Consider the following 23,098-nt stretch of genomic DNA (forward strand, 5'->3'; position numbering starts at 1 on the left):
CAGCTTATGTCCTCAAGTATTTTATAGTCACACTTCTATTTATCTAACTTTGCCTCGTTTTGAGCAACGTTTCTTGATATCTATAATACTTTCCAGATATATTGTTTTGGCTATTACTGTCCTGTGCAAAATTAAGGTTTTAATTTAGATTACTTACATTTTTAGATTACTTACAGTGTGAAAACAGGCCCTTCAGCCCAGCAAGTCCACACCGACCCTCCGAAGAGCAACCCACCCAGATCCATTCCCCTATACTTACCCCTTCACCTAACACTACAGGCAATTTAACATGGCCAATTCACCTAACCTGCACATTTTTGGACTGTGGGAGGAAACCGGAGCACCCGGAGGAAACCCACGGGGAGAATGTGCAAACTCCACACAGACAGTTGCCTGAAACGGGAATTGAACCCAGGTCTCTGGCGCTGTGAGACAGCAGTGCTAACCACTGTGGCACCGTGCCGCCCATGTCCTTAATTAATGTAAAGATAAGGATAATCTCAACCAGGTTTTTGATGGGCGAGAGCCCTATATTAAGTAAAAATAGTTTTGGGCTAAACTTTTTTTTAGTCAGATAAATCACAAGAATGGTTAGAGATATTGAGACATTTACATTAGCACAGAATGTGGTGCTGTTCTAGGATTGGGTCAGAGACCAGTGGAAGACTTTTTACTGAATTATATCTTGCCCGAGTGCTGATGCCAAGCAAGAAAATATTAATATTTGTAAAAAGCATGTTACTTCTAAATGCTAACCTGAAACGAATGTTTCCAAAATTATATTTAAATGTAATCAAGTTTAAAATATATGGCAAAAAAGGGACACTGAAGTTCATAGAAATTGCACTGTGAAACTTGTTTTGCAGCTGTTAACAAAACAAACTAATGATCAAAGCAAGGCGTATGCAATGCTCTTTGCTGTAAGTGAAAGAAATAATGAGACAGAGCCAACAGTGCAAAACACCTTTGTAGGAATCTTTGTAAAACTAGTTTCAAACCAATAGTTCTTCAACAATAACCACCATACGATATTTTTATTTCTTATCATTCATGAAACATAGCCCCTGAATTTCAGCATTATCGAATGTTTGTTTCAAATATAAACTTTATGTATGAAGTATTAAAATAAGCTAAAAGTAAAATCTGTTAGAACAAGTTGACATGAAAATCATCTCCAAACTATCAATATCCAGAAATTCAGATACAAACCTTAATAAAAAGGAGCATTACTCTGGTTTATTATTTACTGCTTAGGGGAAAAAAGCATGCAATTTTTCTCAAGAACCTTATTGATATGTTCATCAACAATATCAATATTTGAAACAAAAGTCATAATAGTTGTCAAAAATGACAGGAAATTTAAGATATACTTCTTTGGAGATGACACCTGCTAACCATGATAATTGAAGATTAAGTATACAGATGAAAATATTATGTCAACAAGTTAGCAGAGACATTAATTTGAATCATTTGGGACTCATTGGTAGGGCCTGATATTTGACAGGATAATATCTACAAAAGATTTTCCTCCTTCAGGGACCATTGCTCTGCAGATCAATTATCCAATCAGAGATAACATTACAAATACACAATAATTTTCCATCATGCACAAACTAAACTTAAGAAATGTTTGTGTTTGACATGGTGTAAAACAACAATGGTCTACTGAAAATAATTACACACACACTCATTGACTCAGCCCATTGCCTCGTCTTGTATTGAAATATACAAGCCAGCGATGGACCTTGTCTACAGATAGCAGGTTTCAGACATGCCAACAGTGGAAGCAGCATAAATCAGTCTTAGTATCCCTGACATGGTCAGAGAACTTGTTAGTTAGTGTTCATACTTGTGCCCAATAACCAGCCTGAAATTGTACTGGAGTGCACGCTGAGTGAGGACATTTGGGTGTGCATTCGAAAGCAAAAAGATGAAAATCTAAATTTAAAGAAACAAAAAGATGAAAAAGCTACAATTAAACTGCAGTCAAATCACTTAAGGTACAAGTTAAGAGTTTTTTTTGGCATGTAAGGCAGGCAAAAGTCCTCCTTACAGCAAAGATAGATTTGACGGTCAACTTCTGATTTAAAAATTAGTAATGTCAGTAAATCATTTGTATTACCAACTTAGTAATTAATAGATTCATAAACAGATAATTAGAACTGCAGCCCGCAAGCAAAGAACATGAACACAAAAAAAAGTGATGCATGATTCCAAAGATGGAGGTAGTACATTCACTCAGATGATGATCGAGAAAAGAACTGCTCCCCCCACACAGAGGTATGATGAGTCACCTTCTGTACCTGTTCTATCCAGGGGGAGCTGTACTGATTCGACCGCCAGTTTCTTCTCCTCGGTCAGCTTCTCAGCTTGAGGATTTGCTAGCTCTGTCTCTCCAGTGTCCTTCGCTGGGCAAGGCTTATTTTCATCTGCAGAAGCATTTTGGCTGCTGCCATCGCTCTTCAAAGTCCCTGAATTTTCAGAGCTACAATTATCGACACTAGGTGTGGGGTCTATAGCAAAATGCAGAACACAAGCACCACCTTTTGAATATGTCCCTGACCATAAGTCTAAAGAAATACCTTGGACGTTTTGCACGTCATATTTTGAGAATATCCAAATTAAGAAATGTCACTTATTTCACTATGTTACAATACAGATACACAAACACATTCATGTTTAAAATACAGCATGTACAACTGATTTGATTTGTTGTGTTTAAAACTGCCTAATACAAGTAGATTTTTTCAGCGTAACTATCAGACACCATCCTGGCATTTTCTTCTGCCCAAGCTAAAACAACTACTCAGAGAAAATGTGAAATGCATACTTCCAAAGACAACTTGAAATTTTTCCCAACATTAGTAATTTTTGACAATATCACATCCAAACAACCTTGATACCATAAACAATTTTGAATCTCTATTCTGAGTTAGTACTACTAAACAGTGAATAAAGTTAACATCCAGCTTGTTTAGTCCTTTGGTGTTAATTAATTAGACTAATTTTTACTGAATTGGTACTAAGTAAGTTGCATAATAACTACCACTATTCATGTTCTTCCACTGCCACCACTACAATCACCACTGAACATGAAACAATTTTTTTCTCATAATTTGCACATTTTCTCCCAAGAACAAAAAAGTCATGTTGTATGAACTCATTGGAATATTGTGCTGGTGAAACCAACACATCAATAAGATAAACACAACTCAATGATACAGAAAATGTGGGTCTCAGAATCTATATAGTAATTAAAATCAAATCAGCTTCAACTTAAAGTCCCATGCATCTGCTTGGATTTTGTGGTTTGTCAATAAAGTGTCATGAAGCACGAATCTTCAATGTTCCAAATAAACCTCAATTAATAACAGACTGATATAAACATAATGTAGATGTTTTTAAAAATGAACAACTCTACCTTTTATTTGTGTACATATAATCCACAATTATCCTCAGTACTATAGTTCGAATCTAGTTACAATTACCACTATTATGGTGATCAGAATTAACATTGCATAGATGCGATTTGAAACTCATCTAGTTTTATAATTAACAGGAACAAAGTGCTTCTACTGCATGAATTAAGTGGTGACATCAACTGATTGTTAACCTTGTAAGACTTCACAGGGGTAAAACACTATTTACCTTCTGTGCCTTTTGCCTGAAGATTTTCTTCAGCCTCTTTACTATCTTTGTCCTTCTCTTCAGTTTGCTCTTCTGACGTTTCATTATTTCTCTCAATCTCCATTTGGCTATTATCCCCAGTTTCTCTCTTGGCCTTCTCTGCTTGTTCTGCTGCCTTTTGCTTAACTTCCTCCATCTCTGCTTCTTGTTTTGCTTTCTGCCGCTCCAAAATTTCCTCTGAGGAAGAGAGTGGAGATTTATTTTAGTACTACAGACAGGCTGACTGTGCTATTTTATGTAGCATAAAAAAAGCACTTCCAAGTTGATGCCCAAAATGCTAATACTGTATCTCTAACCAGACTGAATAATGCTCAATTTGTATCAAATTCATGTCACCAATCTCAGCATAAAAACTCAACAGCTCTTTGGACCTACAATCAAAGGAAGGAATAATGTGCAAAAACCACAAGACAATTCTTGCTCATTATTTAGAATGCAAGGAATATTTGTAAAGATAGCTGATAAACATTTCAGTTTTGTGATTCAAATGAACACTAATTCAGTATTTCTCAAAAAAGTTTTTTTTTCAAAGGAAAGAGTATCCAATCTATATAACCAGTCACAAAGTAATAATTACTTAATGAGAATCTTCAATTCATTAACAGCAGATTAAATTATTTCAAATAGCAAGTCAGAACCGTACAGCATAAAAAAAAATTGGTAAATCTTAGACAGCAGCACAGGATTAGAAACAATATATTTTTACAAATAAGGAGTAGGAGTAGACAATTTAGCTCAAGCTTGCTTCGTCATTTGAGGCGACTGGAGTTAATGTCATCTCAACCTCAACTCCACCCTCTTGCCTGCTTTTCAAACCATTACTAATTAAAAGTCTATCTCCTCATATTCAATATTCTGGGGTAGTGACTTAAACATATTCACAACCTTTCGAGAGAAGTAATTTCTCTTCTGCTTTAAATCTGTTATGCCTTTCTGTAAAACTATAAGCTCTCACCTTACATCGCTCCACGAGTCAACATCCTTTCTACATCTACATTGTCTTTATAATCTTATATACTTCAATTAGATCAACTCTCAGTTTTCTAAACTCTAAAGACTATAACCCTAAAAAGCTCAATCTCTCTTCTTAAGTCAAGCTCATCTCCAGAATCAAGAATTAAGAACTAGGAGGGAGAGACAATTTGCCCTTGATCAAGTAACAGATTCAGTGCCTTAATATTCTGGCATTCCTACAAACTACTTCATTGGTCAGGGGAGTGAAAAGAAAGATGTGCGAGGGGGGCAACACTAATGAAAAAAGAGACGACCTACTCTCACTAGTATCCTTACATGCAGATGAGGAAGGACACCACTTTCCTAGAAGCATGGCATTCCAACCAGAACTCTATCAACAAACACATCGACTTGGACCCCATTTCCCACGCTCTGAGAAAGACAATGGGAACACTACAGGAAGTGACAACACTAACCCAAGGAAACCTAAACACAAATAGAAAGCGGATCACTAACATCAGTGCTTCACCAGAGGTTCACTGATGATGTGACCTAGTATGGCAACGAAACATCTGAAAATAAACTTTCCAGCTCAGTGAGCAAACTTACACCCAGAATCTCAACCTTAGTGACAAATTTTCTCAAAGCTCGCTAACAAAGACTGGCCAGGTGCTTCACAGAGGGAAAAATTCTTGGATTACAGGAGGATACAGATAGATTCATCAGCTCAATGGCAGATAGTATTTATCACTGATAAGTGTGAGATTATGTACCTTGGAAGAAAAGAAGTACTCAATGACTGGAAGAACATTAGGAAGCACAGAGTGATTGTTCACACATTCCTTAAGGTGGCTGGACAGGCTAACAGATCAGTTAAGACAGTACAGTATATGTGGTAGAGATTATAAGAACAGGGAAGTTAACTTGGAGATTGACAGGATTTTATTAAGCTACAGATACAACTGTGTGTGTAATTTGGTAAGTGGACTATAGGAAGGATGTGATTGCATTGAAGGGGTGCAGAGAAAATTCACATGAGTGTTGCCTGGGATAGATCAGTCTAGCTATAAAAAGGCTGGAATAAGCTTGGGGTTTTCTCTTTATAGCAGAGAAAGCGGAGAGAAGACCACTCAGGAGTGCAAGATTATGAGGGGCATGGACAGTGTGGACAGAAAGCAGCTGTTCCCCTTAACTGAAGGGTCAATATCAAGAAGGCATAATTTTAGACTTAAAGGCAAGATTAAAGGTGATTTGAGGAAAAAATAACTTGACCCAGAGTGTGGTGAAAATCTGGAATTCACTGCATAGAAGGGTGGTTGAGGCAGAAAACCTCACATCCTTTAAAAAGTACTTGGATGAGCATTTGAAGTGTCATAACATTAAAAGCTATGGGCCAAGTGCTGGAAAGTGGGACTAATGTAATTAGACTAGTTCACTTGTCGGTGTAGACTAAATGGGCCAAAGATCTCTTCTGCACTGCAAGATTCTGTGATTCTTGCTTTTTGTCCACCTTCTTTGCAGCCATAACTTTGTATTCCTTGCTCTGTTTAATCACTCTATGATCTCTGCATATTATGATCTGCCTGTACTGCATGCAAAACAAAACTCTTTTCACTGTACCTTGGTACATGTGATAATAATAAATCAAATCAAATCTAGAAGTCTTTTTCCAGATGGCCATGGAGAAAGATTAAGGTGGTGGAGGAGTACCTGTGACAACCACCTGGGACTACACATCACTTCTACAGCAACGACTTGATCTTCATGTTATAATTGTGGAAGTTTGGACTTTTTTTAAAATTGCCTGTACTTCACTGTTACCATCATAAGAGCAGCTTTCAGTAGAGCATCACTAGAAACTGGTCCGAATAAATGATGACCCTACTAAGTGATCTCCATCACCCAGCTGTTCAATATTGCTATTGGCTCTCAATCAATGTAAAAATCACCACAGCAACTTTGGTTCAATGGACCAATGGGCCAACTAGTTACAATAACAATTTAGGAGGAAGTATGTGGGGAAGTATGAAAGAGGCTGCAAGATGGACAGGGGAACAAAAATCAACAAATCAATTCAGAGAAATGTTGAGCACTGCATTTTGCAGAAAAAGGTCATTGAAGCAAGTATAAGTGGTATAACTTAATGTTAGAAAACAAAGACATTGAAAGGGCACAGATGAAGGTGAATTTGTACACGTTTAGACTATTCAGACCATAACTGCATCACTGTTAGTGAGTATAGAAATGAAATGCATACAGTGGAGGTGACAGCAAGGATAGGAGGAAGAGGAGAAACAAAGATGGAAACAAAAGACAAATGTCAAAAGCATAAAGGCATAAAAAGGGGGGCAAAACAAAAGTAGGCCAAAGTGCAAAATAAAGCTAAGAGGTTAAAAAGTCTAAATTCTTTATGCCTTAATGTGTAGAGAATTCACTTTTCTGATTAATAGTGCAAATAAATACTAATGCAGTTGTAATTAGACAGACAAAAAGGGAAAAGGGGAGGGGGGATAAAATTGTTAGACAAGAACAAATCAATAGTAAGGATGGAAATTGACTTTGAAAATCACGATGCTGAATCTGCATGGGTTGAGGTAAGAAACACCAAGGGTCAGAAAATGTTGTCTGCAAGCCCCAGTATGGAGGTATAAAGGAAGGGATTAAACAAGAAATCCAAGATTCATCCAGTAAACCACTTAAGACAGAGAGGAGGAGAAATTTCTTCATAGTGGTGAACCTGTGGAATTCACTCCCACAGGAAACAGTTGAGCCCAAAACTGGTAACATTTCCAGGATTTGAATGTAGGGATCAAAGGACAGGAGGGTAAAAGTGAGAAGCAGCCATTGAGTTGGAAGACCAGCCAAGATCACAATCAATGGTGGAACTTGTTCAAAGGGCTGAATGGTTTACTCCTGCTTCAATTCTCACTTCTAATCCTAGTCTGCTCACTTAGCTGGTCTCAGCCAGGACAGTAGAAGTACAACTGCCCTTTGTCTTTTTCTAGCTGTCAGCCAATATGTGATCCATTTGTGATCAATATCAGAAACTCTTGTTCAATAATCTACCAAACCCATTGCCAATGTTCACACAAATAATGAATGACCAACTGGTCAAGGTTCTGGAGCCTGTTACTGTCCACACATTCTGTTGTTTGTTTTCCAATTTCTGTATTCACTTGTGTTGTTTTTTTTGCTGTTGAAACAAAGTTTTAAAAAGGTGTGGTGAACATATTTGAATTTTTGGACCAACTGTTACCAGTTTTGGGCTCAACTGTTTCCTGTGGGAGTGAATTCCACAGGTTCATCACTATGAAGAAATTTCTCCTCCTCTCTGTCTTAAGTGGTTTACTGGATGAATCTTGGATTTCTTGTTTAATGTTCACTTCCTCTACCATCAAGACTCAGTACACGCTGCGGCTACAACTGCAAGGGACACTGTAGGCATTCACCAAGGCTCCTCAGACAGTATTTCCAAACCTATAACTATGACCAACTAGATCAGCAGATATATGGGAACACCATCTCTAAGTTCCCCTGGAATCAATTCTCAACCCGAACTTAGAAATATATTCCTTTAATGTTACATAGTCAAAATCCTGGAACTTAATCCCTAAAGACTCCAGCCCAAAACTGATGAATCAGTACTCTTCCCATTGGAGAAAGCTCCAAGGGAGCAAGGGCACAGAACGTGCTCTGGGAGACTGCACCAAGAGTGACACAGCAGCACAGTTGAGCCCTGAAGTACATAGCTGCCAGGGTCAAAAGCAGGTGGTGAGGGAACCAAGAAAGAAAAATAATACTTGACTTCACCCTCAGGAATCTGCCTCCCAGAGCTGCAGTTGTCAGGACAGTCCTTGTTTGCACAAAATCCCACCTTCCTATTGAGAATACCCTTCATTGTGTGGGAGTAGAGTGGCACTCCATATAACTGGAAACTTTGTGGCCAAAAAAAACACTTCAGAAGTCTGAAGTGCAGAGACTTGGGAGTTCTAGTCCATGATTCTTTCAAGGTAAACTTGCAGGTTGAGTCAGTAGTTAGGACGGTGAGTGCAATGTTGGCATTTATTTTGCAGGGACTTGAATATAAAGTGAGGGATGTACTTCTGAAACTCTATAAGGCTCTGGTCAGGCCATGATTTAAGTATTGTGCACAGTTCTGGGCTCCCTATCTCAGAATGGATGTACTGGCCCTGGACCGGGTTCAGAGGAGGTTCATGATAATGGTCCCAGTAATGAAAAGCTAAACATATATTGAGGAACTTTTGACGAATCTGGGTCTATACTCGATGGCATTTAGAAGGATGAGAAGGGATCTAATTGAAACTTACACAATACTGAATGGCCTGGACACAGTGGATGTTGAGAAGCTCTTTCCATTGGTAGGACAGACGAGAACCTGAGGGCACATACTTGGAATAAAGAGAAGACCTTATAGAACCGAGTAAGGAGAAACTTCTTCAGCCAGAGAGTGGTAAATGTATGGAATTCACTGACACAGGCTGTCGAGGCCAGGCCATTGAGTATATTTAAGACGGAGATAGCTGGGTTCTTGATTGTCAAGGGGATCAAGGATTATGGGGAGAAAGCAAGAGAATGGAGTCAAGAAACCAACCAATGGTTGAATGACAGAGCAGACTCTATGCGCTGAATAACCTAATTTCTGTTCCTATGTCTTATTACCAAGACGGGGGCACCAATACTGGCTCAATACCTAAAAATGAGGTATCAATCTGGTGGAGCTACAAACAAGAGTACTTGCATACTAAACAGCACAAGCAGCAAGTGATAGACATGCTAAGCGATTCCACAACCAACAATGGTGCAAGACAGCAGAGTTTAAATGTGGTCATGAATGGTGGTGGAAAATTAAACAATTCACTGGATGAGGAAACTTCACAAACATTGTCATTATTAATAATAGGGTGCACAACAGTCAGGTGCAAACGATAAAAATGAAGCATTTGCAACAATCCTCAGCCAAGTGGATGATCCATCTCAGCCTCCTCAGAGGTCCCAGCATCATAAATACCAGTCTTCAGTCTACTCGATTCACATTACATGTAATATCAAGAAATGGTTGGAGGCACTGGATACTGCAAAGCTTATGGATCTTGACAGAATTATGGAGATAGTATTGAAGACCTGTTTCACAAGTTGCCCTGGCCAAGGCCATGCTGTTCTAGTACAGGTCTAACACTGGTATGTACCTGATAACGTGGAAAACTACCAAGATATGCAAAAACACAAGATATACACAAAAACAAGGCAAATCCAGCCTGGCTAATTATTGCCTCATCAGTCTACTTTCAACCACCACTAAAGTGATGGAAGGTGTCATTAACATTGTTATCAAGCAGTATTTGCTAAACAATAATCTGTTCATTAATGTTCAGTTTGGATTCCACAAATTCCAAGGCCACTCAAGTCCTGGCCTCATTACAGCTTTAGTGCAAAATCTCTCCATTGGTTGGATTGAAACTTGGCACGAAAGATGATGGCTATGGTTGCTTGAGATCACTGTCGCAGCTCCAGACATCTCTGCAGGGGTGGCTCAGGATAATATCCTCTGCCCAAGCATCTTCAAGCTGCTTCATCAGTGATCTTCCCTTGCTGATTATTGCATAAGGTTCTGCACCATTAGTGACCCTAAGCAAAACCTGAACAGTGTCAGTTTGGGCTTATAAAAGTCAGAGGTACCATTCATGCCAAACAATGACAATTGCCACCATGAAGAAACCTAACCATAATCCCTTGACGTTCAATGGTATTACTGTCATTAAATACCATACAGTCATGATATTGGCGGGTTCCCACTGACCAGAAACTGAATTGAGCCCATCATACATGTTTTCTAATGAGGAATCTTTTAGCACTTCCTGATTTCCTGAGACCTGTCCCATCACCTACAAAGGTACAAGTCAGGAGTGTGATGAAATACTCCTGACTTGCCTGGATGAGTGAAGCTTCAAAAACACTCTAGCAGCTTGACACCTTCCAAGGCAAAGCAATCCTTTTCATTGTCATCTCATTCATAAAATTTCACTCCTTCACTACAGATGCTCTGCAGCAATCAAAGGTGTCGCATCTACAAGATGCGCTGCAGGAATTCACCAAAGCTCTTTAGACAGCACTTTCCAAACCTGCTTCCATCTCAAAAGACAAGGACAACAGATACATGAAAACACCAAGACTTCTTTCCAAGCCACTCACTATCCTGACTTGAAAATATATCACCGTTCATTCAGTGTTGCAAGAACCCAAAACTCCCCCCTCTTCCTCCAAGAAATTGACTGAAGTTGTTCAAGATGACATCTCAAGGGCAACTGGAGTGGACAGTAATGCTAGCCCAGCCAGTGACACCCACATCCCATGAATTTTGTTTTAAAAAGCAACTAGTTTAAAATGCATTTACGCCATTTTTGCTTCAGTACTTAAAGCATAAATACATCCCAGTCATGTCACCTCAGTGAAAGATAATTTGTTAAAACTATCCTCAAAAATGAAAATGCTAAATTTAATATTAAATTAGAAAGTAGTTAAGAGATAAGTGACTAAAATATGCATGCTGTGTTGCTTTGAAATTGGTCACTGCAAAAAATGGCTGCAATTCAGAAAAACATAACCAAAATTTTAACAATTGATTTCATTAAAACACATGATACTCATAAGATTGAGAAAATAAGCTGAGCTACAAAATGTGATTAAAATACTATTCATTTTGAATTATAATATTGTTCTGATATTCAGGGACTAAATTCTCTAGTTAAAATTGCTCAAGATAAAACCCAAAAGATCAAGATAAGCAAGTTTGATTTCGTCACAAATACAACAGAAATTTTTTTTAAAAACTGTATCATGTAAGAACCAGTCTCCCCATGGAGAAAACTTTTTCTCAAAATGTGGAAATCTTACACTTGTAAAATAACACTAACAGAACAGAACAATATCATCTTGTCAGGGAGGCTAATTCAAGATAGATTATTTGTGCAATTCAAGAGGACAAAGGGATTAAAAAGTATAAAATAGTTTCTAAATGGACTAAATTTATATTTTCAAATTTTGTACTTCCAAATGTTAGACCAAAATCTTAAATTAGAGAGAATTTGGAGGTTTACCTTCATTTTTATTTTGGGCACCCATCAGCATGTCACTAATGCTGAGTAAATGGTTTCTGTCAGTTCTGTACCAATTAAACTTTGCATCAAGTCACTAAGTGGTAAATTACAACTTCTGAAAACAAATGACCTATCTGAATTAGTGGTAAACAAAACAGCTTCCCAACACATATCAATGCTGAACAAAAAATCCATGCAAAATTACACCTGCTAGCTGGAAAATAATCTACAAAATCATAAGATATTGGAGTAAAAGTAGACCATTTGTCCAAGAGTCTGCTCCTCCATTCAATGAGACTATGGCTGGTGTGACAGTTCTCACTCCATTTTTCTGACTTCTCCCTATAACCCTCAACTCCCTTACTAATTAAAAATCTATCGATTTCAGTCATGAATATACTTACCAACATAGCCTCAGCAGCTGTCTTTGGTTAAAAAATATCCACAGGTTTACAAACTTACTGTCTAAATATACGACATTTACTGGTTCCACTTTATCTACCCCGCTTGTTACCTCAAAGAGTGCTAATAACTTTGTCAGATATGACTTGCCATTCATGAAACTATGCTGACTCTGCTTGACTATATTGGGTATTTCTAAATGTTCTGCTTTTATTTTCTTTGTAATATACTCTTCACATTTTCGCAATGACAGATAAGACCATAAGACATAGGAGTGGAAGTAAGGCCATTCGGCCCATCGAGTCCACTCCCCCATTCAATCATGGCTGATAGGCATTTCAACTCCACTTACCCGCATTCGCCCCGTAGCCTTTAATTCCTTGTGACATCAAGAATTTATCAATCTCTGCCTTGAAGACATTTAGCGTCCCGGCCTCCACTGCACTCCATGGCAATGAATTCCACAGGCCCACTACTCTCTGGCTGAAGAAATGTCTCCGCATTTCTGTTCTGAATTTACCCCCTCAAATTCTAAGGCTGTGTCCACGGGTCCTAGTCTCCTCGCCTAACGGAAACAATTTCCTAGCGTCCACCCTTTCCAAGCCATGTATTATCTTGTAAGTTTCTATTAGATCTCCCCTTAATCTTCTAAACTCCAATGAATACAATCCCAGGATCCTCAGCCGTTCCTCATATGTTAGACCTACCATTCCAGGGATCATCCGTGTGAATCTCCGCTGGACACGCTCCAATGCCAGTATGTCCTTCCTGAGGTGTGGGAACCAAAACTGGACACAGTACTCCAAAAATGGAGCCTAACCAGAGCTTTATAAAGTCTCAGTAGCACAACAGTGCTTTTATATTCCAACCCTCTTGAGATAAATGACAACATTGCATTCGCTTTCTTAATCACAGAGGAGAAAGTGAGGTCTGCAGATGCTGGAGATCAAAGTTGAAACTTTATTGCTGGAACAGCACAGCAGGTCAGGCAAACTGTCTAGATCCTTCTGCAGCCTCCCCACTTCCTCAGTACTACCTGCCTGTCCACCTAGCTTCGTATGATTCGCAAACTTCGCTAGAATGCCCCCAGTCCCTTCATCCAGATCATTAATATATAATGTGAACAGCTGCGGCCCCAACACTGAACCCTGCGTGACACCACTTGTCACCGGCTGCCATTCCGAAAAAGAACCTTTTATCCCAACTCTCTGCCTTCTGTCAGACAGCCAATCCTCAACCCATACCAGTAGCTCACCTCGAACACCATGGGCCCTCACCTTGCTCAGCAGCCTCCCGTGTGGCACCTTATCAAAGGCCTTTTGGAAGTCTAGATAGACCACATCCACTGGGTTTCCCTGGTCTAACCTACTTGTCACCTCTTCAAAGAATTCCAACAGGTTTGTCAGGCACGACCTCTCCTTACTAAATCCATGTTGATTTGTTCTAATCCGACCCTGCTCTTCCAAGAATTTAGAAACCTCATCCTTAATGATGGATTCTAGAATTTTACCAACAACTGAGGTTAGGCTAATTGGCCTATAATTTTCCATCTTTTGTCTTGATCCTTTCTTGAACAAGGGGGTTACAACAGCGATCTTCCAATCATCCGGACTTTCCGGATGACAGCAAATGAACCTTTACTTAAGCATGAATAAGCATTTTACAATGGCAGTTTTCCAAGTCTTGGTGATAGTTCTAGAATTGAAGGTTCTTGGAAAATTACTGCTAGTGCATCCACTATTTATAGCTACTTCCTTTTAGGTCCTAGGATGCATCCCTTCAGTTCCAGATGGGCCTCATTAGTACTTTTACTTAAATGAAAGTTAATGTATTACTTCCTACCTGGCTTTTGTCTCTTAATTATTTAGCATTTTTTGGAAAGCTATTAGTGTTTTCTACAGTGAAGACTGATGTAAAGCTCCTACTTAATTCCTCTGACATTTCTTCGTTCTTCATTATTATTTCACAGCCTCATTCTCTAAGACGACTATCATTTTGGCCTCTCTTTCTTCCTGTTTATATATTTTAAGAAGCTCTTACTATTTCTTTTACTATTATTTGCTATTTTTGCCCATAGCTTATTTCCTGCTGTTTTTGGTCATTGATTTCTTTTAAAAAGTTTCTCAATTCTCTACCACTATTCTTTGCTGTATTATGATACTTTTTCTTTCAATTTGATACTATCCTTAACTTAGATAATTAACTCTTCGTATAGTAGGTATGCTGTGTTACAGATGGAGAACAGAGTCATAGAAGTACAACACAGAAACAGATCCTTTGGTTCAACTTGCTCATGCTGACCAGGTATGTAACCTAATCTAGTCCCATTTGCCAGCATTTGCCCCATATCCCTCCAAACCTTTCCTATTCATATACCTATCCAGATGCCTTTTAAATGCTGCAATTGTACCAGCTGCCACCACTTCCTCTGGCAGCTCATTTCATATACACGCCACTCTGCATGAAAAGAGTTGCCCCTTAGGTCTCTTTTATATCTTTTCCCTCTGACTCTAAACTTATGCACTCTTGTTCTGGACTCTCCAACCCCAGGGAAGAGACTTTGACTATTTATTGTATCCATGCCCCTCATCATTTTATAAACTCTAAAGTCATCCCTCAGCCTCTGATACTCCAGGGAAAACAGCCCCAGCCTATTCAACCTCTCCCTGTAGTTCACATCCTCCAACCCTGGCAACATCCTTGTAAATCTTTTCTGAACCCTTCCAAGTTTCACAACATCCTTACTATTTTTGGCATGTGAATTTAAAATAGAGGCAGATAGATTTTGATCAATTCTGAGAAGTTTTTTTTTAGAAAAGTTAAAAACCTCAACGAGTCATTTGGACAGTGACCTAAATGTATCATTTCTAAGATATATGAGTGCAGTCACGTGCCTGGGAGAACCTCTGCAGAATTAATGGATACAATATTTATATTGGTGAGTTTATGACAGTAGGGCAAACACATTAAGGCAATTAGTTGAGTTTTGACAGTAAACAGAAGATTCATGGATACTGATGGGGGAATGGCCTCTCAGAGGAAAGCAACAGCCATATTCGTTGCCCAATGATTGGTTCTACTAAACAGGAGGGGTGAAATAAGTGTGGGAAAGCTATAGTAATAGTGGATTCAATTGTATGGGGAATACAAAGAAGTTTGTGCGGCTGCAATGGTATGGTATATTGATGGTATATTGCTTCCCAGGTGCGTGGGTTAAGGATATTTTTGGATAGAGTACAGGTCATTCTGGAGTGAGAGTCTGAACAGTCAGTCTGTGGTCATAGTGCATATCAGTACCACCGATACAGGTTTAAGAAAAAAACAGGGATGAAGGTCTGAAAGCATGACGTCGGGAGCCACAGCTTCACCATTCTCCAGCTGAAGAAATCCCTCATCTCATTTCTAAAAGGTCACCCCTTCAATCTGAAGCTGTGCCCTCAGGTCCCAGTCTCTCCTAATTGTGGAAACATCTTCCCCACTTCAATTCTGTCCAAGCCTCCCAGTATTCTGTAAGCTTCAGTCAGATCCCCCCCTTCCTCATTCTTTTAAACTTCACTGAGTACAGACACAGAGTCCTCAGCTATTCCTCAAATGACAAGCCTTTCCATTCCGAGGATCGCTTATGGAAACCTCCTCTGGGCCATCTCAAACACCAGCACATCCTTCTCGGGGCTAAAACTTCAAGATATTAGTCTAAACATAGCCTTTTACAGCATCAGCAGTACATCTCCGTTCTTGCATTCTTGTCCTCTCAAAATCAATGTTAACACCGTATTTGCATTTTTAACTGCCAAATTAACCTGTACATTAATCTTAAGGAAATTCTGAACCAGCACTCTTAAGTCCCTTTCTGCTTTAGATTTCCAAAGCTTTCTCGGTTTAGAAAATAGTCTACACCTCTGTGCTTCCTAACAAACAACATAATCACACATTTTCTGATACTGTATTATGTCATTCTTTATACACTTTTCTAGCCTGTTCTTTGGCAGCCTCTCTTCCTCCTCACACTACCTGTCCTTCCACCTATCTTTGTCTCATCTGCAAACTTAGCAGCAATACCCTCATGTCCCTCATCCAGATTTTGTTTGAGGTATTACACGAACAGTTGTCCCAATATGGATCCCTACAAAACTCTATTAGTCATTGGCTGCCATCAGAAAAAGACACCCTTATCTATCCTCTATGCCTTCTGTCAGTTAGTCCATCTTCTGTTCACGCCAGAACCTTTCCCCTAACACCATGGGCTCTTATTTAACAGCCTCCTGTGTGGCACCTTGTCAAAGACTTTCTAGAAATTCAAATAGGTCACATCCATTAGTACTCCTTTGAGGTGGTAATGAGCAAGTTAGACAAAGATTTCTAACAGATTTGTCAAGCATGACTTCTCCTTAATGAAGCTATGCTGATTCAAACCTATTTTTCAATGCACTCCCATTTACTCAACAATCTCATCCTTAATAATGGACTCTAAAATCTTAATAACTGGTCTACAGCGTCTTGTCTTCTGTCTCCCTCCTTTCTTAAACAGGGTGTTATGTTAGTCATTTTCCAGTCCTCTGGGACCCTCCCTGACTGTAGTAATTCCCGAAAGATCACCATCAATGCCTTTACAACCTGCTCAGAGCCTGCAGTGCAGTCCATCCAGTCCCAGTGATTTGTCGGTCACATCTTTCAGCTTCCCCAGCACCTTCTCCTTACACTCATCTCTGTTCAAAGTTTGTGCGAAGATTTGTAGCTCGGGTGCTCGTTGTTGTGGTTCTGTTCGCCGAGCTGGAAGTTTTTGTTGCAAACGTTTCGTCCCCTGGCTAGGCGAAATCATCAGTGCTTGGGAGCCTCCTGCGAAGCGCTTCTTGGATGTTTCCTCCGGTGTTTACAGTGGTCTGTCCCTGCCGCTTCCGGTTGTCAGTTTCAGCTGTCCGCTGTAGTGGTTGGTATATTGGGTCCAGGTCGATGTGTTTGTTGATGGAGTTTGTGGATGAATGCATTCATCCACAAACTCCATCAACAAACACATCGACCTGGACCCAATATACCAACCACTACAGTGGACAGCTGAAACTGACAACCGGAAGCAGCAGGGACAGACCACTGTAAACACCGGAGGAAACATCCAAGAAGCGCTTCGCAGGAGGCTCCCAAGCACTGATGATTTCGCCTAGCCAGGGGACGAAACGTTTGCAACAAAAACTTCCAGCTCGGCGAACAGAACCACAACAACTCATCTCTGTCCCCACAAACTCCCAAACTGTAGTGATAATGTTGGGGAAGACACTAAACAGGAAATTAGAGATGTAAGCAATAAAAAAAAGTAAAACTCGAATCATGGGAGACTTGAACTATCACATAGATTGGGAAATCAGATCAGTAACAACGCTATAGAGTAGTGGTTCCCAAGCTTTTCAGTAACACGGCACACCTCAATGAGAGAAACAACTGCACAGCACATTACTTTCTTCATATCACTCAATTTTACCCTTTGGCCACACGTGTTTAGAATAGTCATGTCTGAGGATCAAAAGGCAGATACCAAGCTTTTAACTTGATTAAGTTTCACAAGCTTTACGCGCTGTAATTTTGATTGGGTGGAATATTATTTAAGATTAAATGACGTTTATTTTGCATTGATTCCATTATCGAAAAGTGAGACACTGGAAAAGCACAGCCGGTCAAGCAACACCCGAGGCAGGAAAGTCGATTTTTCAAGCATAAGCTCTTCATCAGGATTTTCATTAGCTTTGCACAAAATTTCATAGCACACTCGTGGCAGTGCACACTGGGTGATCGCTGTCTAACAGTAGAAATGCCTGGACTGTATACAAGCAGGTTATATAGGTTAGCATTGACCAGGAATTTAATTAGACATCCTAATAAACATTGTGGTTTCAACAACTCAGGAGGTTGTGAATGCTACAACAACTAATTGACCAACTGACTTGAACAAGCTTGGAGAAAGTGAGGACTGCAGATGCTGGAGATCAGAGCTTAAAAATGTGTTGCTGGAAAAGCACAGCAGGTCAGGCAGCATCAAAGGAACAGGAGAAGGGCTTATGCCCGAAACGTCGATTCACTTGAACAAGTTTGTCCATCGAGAGTGGAATCAGGAGTATGACAAAATACTCTTCACTTGCCTGTATCACAACAGCGCCAATAACAACTGAGAAACTCAATCATCCAAGGTTAATCAGCACTCCAACTACAAACAGTATTTAATCCCTCACTATCACCACAGTGTTAGGAATCAAAGCTATCTTCTAGGAGCAAGGTACCAACTTGCTAAGAGTACTTCAATCGTACCTTCAAAAATACAACCTCTTCCATCAGGAGAAACAAGAGGAGCAAGCATGTGAGAACATCAAAGCCTCTGATTTCCATCCAAGTGATCTATCATTCCAACTTTGAAATATAGACCATTTCTGCAATACTGCTTCCTCAGAAATTTGCAGTTCACAACCAAACAGACTGTGATTATATCTACATTAGAAAGGGTACATGTGAGATTCACCAGGATTTTGCTTGAGCTGTAGCAATTCAGCCACAAAAAGAGACTAAATAGGCTATGGCTGTTTTCCTGAGAACAGGGAAGGGGAAGGGTATCTGATCAAGGTATACAAACTTTGAGGGGTGCAGACAAGGTAGATGTGGAGAAGCCTTTTCCTTAGTCAAGCAATTAATAACCACTGACAGAGTTTTAAATTAAGGAGAAGGAGATTTAGATTGAATTTGAAGAAAACTTCTTTCATCCAGAGGATTGTAGGTGTTTGGTACACATTACCTAAAGGGTGTTTAAGGCAGGAACCCTCAACACAATAAAGATAAACACTTGAAACTCCAGGGCATACAAGACTACAGGTCAAGTGTTGGAAAATGGGATTAGAACAGATAAATATTTGATGACTGCCACAGACACAATTGGTCGAAGCATCTCTTTCCATGCAGTAAGAACTTTATTATGCTAAGGACTCCACATTGCATCAGGAAAACTCACAGCTCCTTCTCAAGTACAATTAGGGACTCACAATCAATCAGTAATTGTCTTGCCATGACTTAACATGAAAGAAAGGGTCCAATATTGTTTAGCTACTGGTGAATGTTAACTTTGCATGCCCTCAGCTACTTTAATTGCTTTCAAAGCATCAAGGATTTATCTTCACAAAGTTAAAATGGATGACCTAACTTCCAATTGGTTCAACTTTAGGCAGTTGGTAGCATACTCACTTTAGTAAGGAGATTGTAGCTTAGAGTCCCACTTAAGAAACTTGAACACTAAAACCTACCAGTGCCGTTCTCAAAGACTGCTTCAATTTCAGGGCTGTCATCTTTTGGATAAGATATTAAACATCTATCTATGGAGGATAAAATACAGCATTGGTCTGAAGAGCAACGGTGGTGCTTATCCCAATCATTCAGTCAATATTTATCCCTCAACTGATCAATCCCTAAATCAGTATTTTATTATTCATCCCAGTTGTGGAAGCTTGCTGGCTTGCACATTTCCTACATTACAAAAGGATCAGTCAGGCTCGCAGTTTGGTATATCTGTGTGCGTTAGAAGCTAAATGCATTAATACACAAGGCCCTGTTCTTTGCAGACAGAAATTACATGAGTACACACTGCCTATTGTGATGTAGCAAAACAGATGACATCCATTCTCTGGTTCATTTCTCAGAGCAATGCACAGATCAAAGTTAATTTGCCCTGTTTAAAAGTTAAAGCAAACATGGTGGTTAACAGTCAGTCATCATTAACTGGTACATTCTCCAAGACAACACCTCTATCAGAAGAGATTTTCCAAACAATCAGCACTTTCCTATAATTGCTGTTTCCCGTTCATTTTGAAATCTCTTGCAAATTTGCCTGATGAATGCAAAACAAAAAGCTTCAAAAAAAAAATGTCCTTTATACAGTTATACTCAAGTTCTGTACTCCCAAACAACTAAAGTAACTACACTTCAAAACACTATTCGCTTTAAAGTACTTTGGGACATCCTTAAATGGTGAAAGGTGCGATATAAATGCAACTGTTAAAAAACTAACAAAGAGTTTTTACCGTATATTGCCCAGTTATCTTCCAGATATTAGTTCAAGTCTTACTACTGTGAAAATTTGCTCTCTTCACCTCGACTTATTCCCTCAAATTAAAAAAAGACAAAATTCAAACAAAATTCAAGTCATTCCTTGCTTCATCTTGGGAAAAAAAACATTCATTGTGGCGCATGGCCAAGTGATCAAATGATCATGCCAAAATAATTTGCAAGTAACCCAATGCTCTCAAAATTAGTTTGTAGAGTGTTGCCTACCGCCTTGTTGCGTAGGAGCTTGTTTCAGAGTTCCCACAACCTGCAATTCTCCCCAGCCTGGCTCCGTGGAGTCCCCAATTCCTAAATGAACATGAAAGGGGAGAAAAGAAAACTATTGAAGAAAAAACAAACTGGAAACAAAAAGAATAACTAACCTTTGGGGGAGTGAGATAGGTAAAGGAAGGATGCAGACAATATAAATTTAAGAAATGTTACAAATAAGATTAAGGAACAAAATATTGGGAAAAAATTGATAAAACCGAAAGAAAACACAATTAAGATAAAGATTCATGAACAAATTAAGTGGAAAATACCAGAGTGCCCAGCTGCCAAACCTCTTAAGCTATATCTAGGCCTCACCAGGCAAATCTCATGGCAACCTTAACATTCTTCCATAAATCCTTCAAGGCATTCCTATTAAGGCCAGTCTTGACCTTTAAATTCTATCAACATTTTCAGTAGAGAAATGCTGCAACATTTCATCTTTAGTGGTAATCAATTCATTAAAAATAAATTGTACTTCAACTCTAGCTTGGAAAAATATTTCTTTCAAAGTAGGGCTTTTGAGTTTACAGGCGACGTGACCATCCAAAGCCAAGCTACTTTGACTTGGAATCTGACAATGAGCATATTAGACCTGGAGACCACTGAAGTCACAAAAGTGAATGTATTTATATTCACTCTTCATGTTCAATATCTGGAGTAGTCTGTTAAAAATCACAACACCTGGTTATAGTCCAACAGGTTTAATTGGAAGCACACTAGCTTTCGGAGCATCGCTCCTTCATCAGCTGGTAGTCTGAATTCACTCCAGAGCCACATGTATAACAGTATGATAGAATTTGAAAGGTGACAACACCTCGGTTAAACTAATAACAGACATCCGGCTGACGAGAATTCTCCAGTTCCAATCTCATATGAAGCTACATCTGATCGCTTAAATTTACCTACATAAAAACAAATGTATGAATTTAAAAACTAAGAAGTAACTACTACTTATGGTGTTGGATAGCTCACTGGAGCATAATACCATTTTTTTAGTTGTGATTCAGTTGCCAATACCGTCAGCGTTTAAAAGTCATGGGTTGAAGTTTCACTCCTTGACATAATCTAGACTGAGACTCAGCACCATGCTGTGCAAAAGCTGCATTGTCAAAATTACATAATACCTTTCAGATGAGACACCTAACCAAAGACCAATAAGAAAAAATGAACAAGTTCCCAAAGACACTATAGATGTTCTCTCTATTGGCTGATCTAATATTTACGCTTCAATCAACAATACTAGAATGGTTTATCTACTCATCACATTGGTGTTTGTGGAACCTTGTCACATTCAGTTTGGCTGTTGTGTTTCCTACATTACAGCAGAGATTGTACCAAAAAGTACTTCATTCCCCAAAAAACACCTGAGAGTAACTGTGAATAACTGAAGCAGTGAAAAGACTATATTAAAGCTTGACTTCAGCATTTTATTAAGAGTTTTGGAGCGAGAGCAGCGTTAATTACGCATCCCTCATTGCCTTTCAGAAGGTACTGGTGGACCACCTTTTTGAATCATTGCAATCCATCTCATGTAGCAGGTACTGCATTGACAGTTAAAGAATTGCAAAACACCTCCAAGCTTGGTTTTGACTAAGAAGGAAACTTTAAAACTGCAGTAATCATATGCAGCTATTGTCCTCGTTCATCACCTTTTTATTCAGGTGGTACAAGTTGTAGCTTTGGAAGACACCCGCGAAAGGAGTCTTGATATACATCTGCAATATGTCTTATAGATGACATACTGCTGCCCAACCCAGAATTTTGTCATATTAGTAAAGACCGCTTCAATATCTCATACACAACAATGCAATCGTTGAACATCCCCATTCCTGAGCTTCTGTTGCGGCAAAGGTCATTGAAGAACAAGATGGTTTCGGCTAAGACATTACTCAAAGGAACTACATCAGCATTGTTCTGATGCTGAAGAGACTAGCCTCCACCAACCAAGAGCATTTTTCTGTATTAGGTATGATGCCCCTATTATCAGTGATTTCAATTTTATTCAGGCTCTTTGGCATTGCCATTAATCAAATGTTACCTATATTTCAAGAAGAGTATTGCTCTGAAATTATACTCTTTTGCTTAAGTTGAGATCAAAGCTGCAACATTATCTGGAGCTGAATGACTCAGAAGACTAGATAACATTGTCAAGGACATGGTTGTAGGTTCGCTCGTTGAGCTTGAAGGTTCACTTCCAGATCCTTCATTATCCTACTTGGTTAACATCTTCAGTGGACCTCAGGCGAAGCACTGCTGAAAATTCCTGCTTTCTATTTATATGTTTGGGTGTCCATAAGACCATAAGACACAGGAGTGGAAGTAAGGCCATTCGGCCCATCGATTCCACTCCGCCATTCAATCATGGCTGATGCGCATTTCAGCTCCACTTACCAGTGTTCTCCCCGTAGCCCTTAATTCCTCTAGACAACAAGAATCTATCAATCTCGGCCTTGAAGACATTTAGCGTCCCGGCTTCCACTGCACTCCGTGGCAATGAATTCCACAGGCCCACCACTCTCTGGCTGAAGAAATATCTCCGCATTTCTGTTCTGAAATGACCCCCTCTAATTCTAAGGCTGTGTCCACGGGCCCTAGTC

General features: G+C 39.3%; 1 protein-coding gene across 11 annotated transcripts in view; it reads right to left on the minus strand.

The window, feature by feature from the left end:
• The window catches only part of bptf (bromodomain PHD finger transcription factor), a 145,525-nt gene that overhangs the window by 81,504 nt on the left and 40,923 nt on the right, over positions 1 to 23,098 (minus strand). For 4 of the 11 annotated variants that reach the window (XM_043715052.1, XM_043715050.1, XM_043715048.1 and 1 more), the window contains exons 4-6: positions 20,457 to 20,537; positions 3,649 to 3,864; positions 2,304 to 2,513 (exon numbers count right to left, since the gene is read on the minus strand). In XM_043715052.1, the coding sequence (XP_043570987.1) occupies positions 2,304 to 2,513; positions 3,649 to 3,864; positions 20,457 to 20,537 (507 nt within the window). The remainder of the gene's footprint in view (positions 1 to 2,303; positions 2,514 to 3,648; positions 3,865 to 20,456; positions 20,538 to 23,098) is intronic. The other 7 variants (XM_043715056.1, XM_043715058.1, XM_043715055.1 and 4 more) reach the window with 4 other exon arrangements.

Source organism: Chiloscyllium plagiosum, chromosome 24 (genome assembly GCF_004010195.1).
Source record: "Chiloscyllium plagiosum isolate BGI_BamShark_2017 chromosome 24, ASM401019v2, whole genome shotgun sequence".
Taxonomy (NCBI): Eukaryota; Metazoa; Chordata; class Chondrichthyes; order Orectolobiformes; family Hemiscylliidae; genus Chiloscyllium; species Chiloscyllium plagiosum.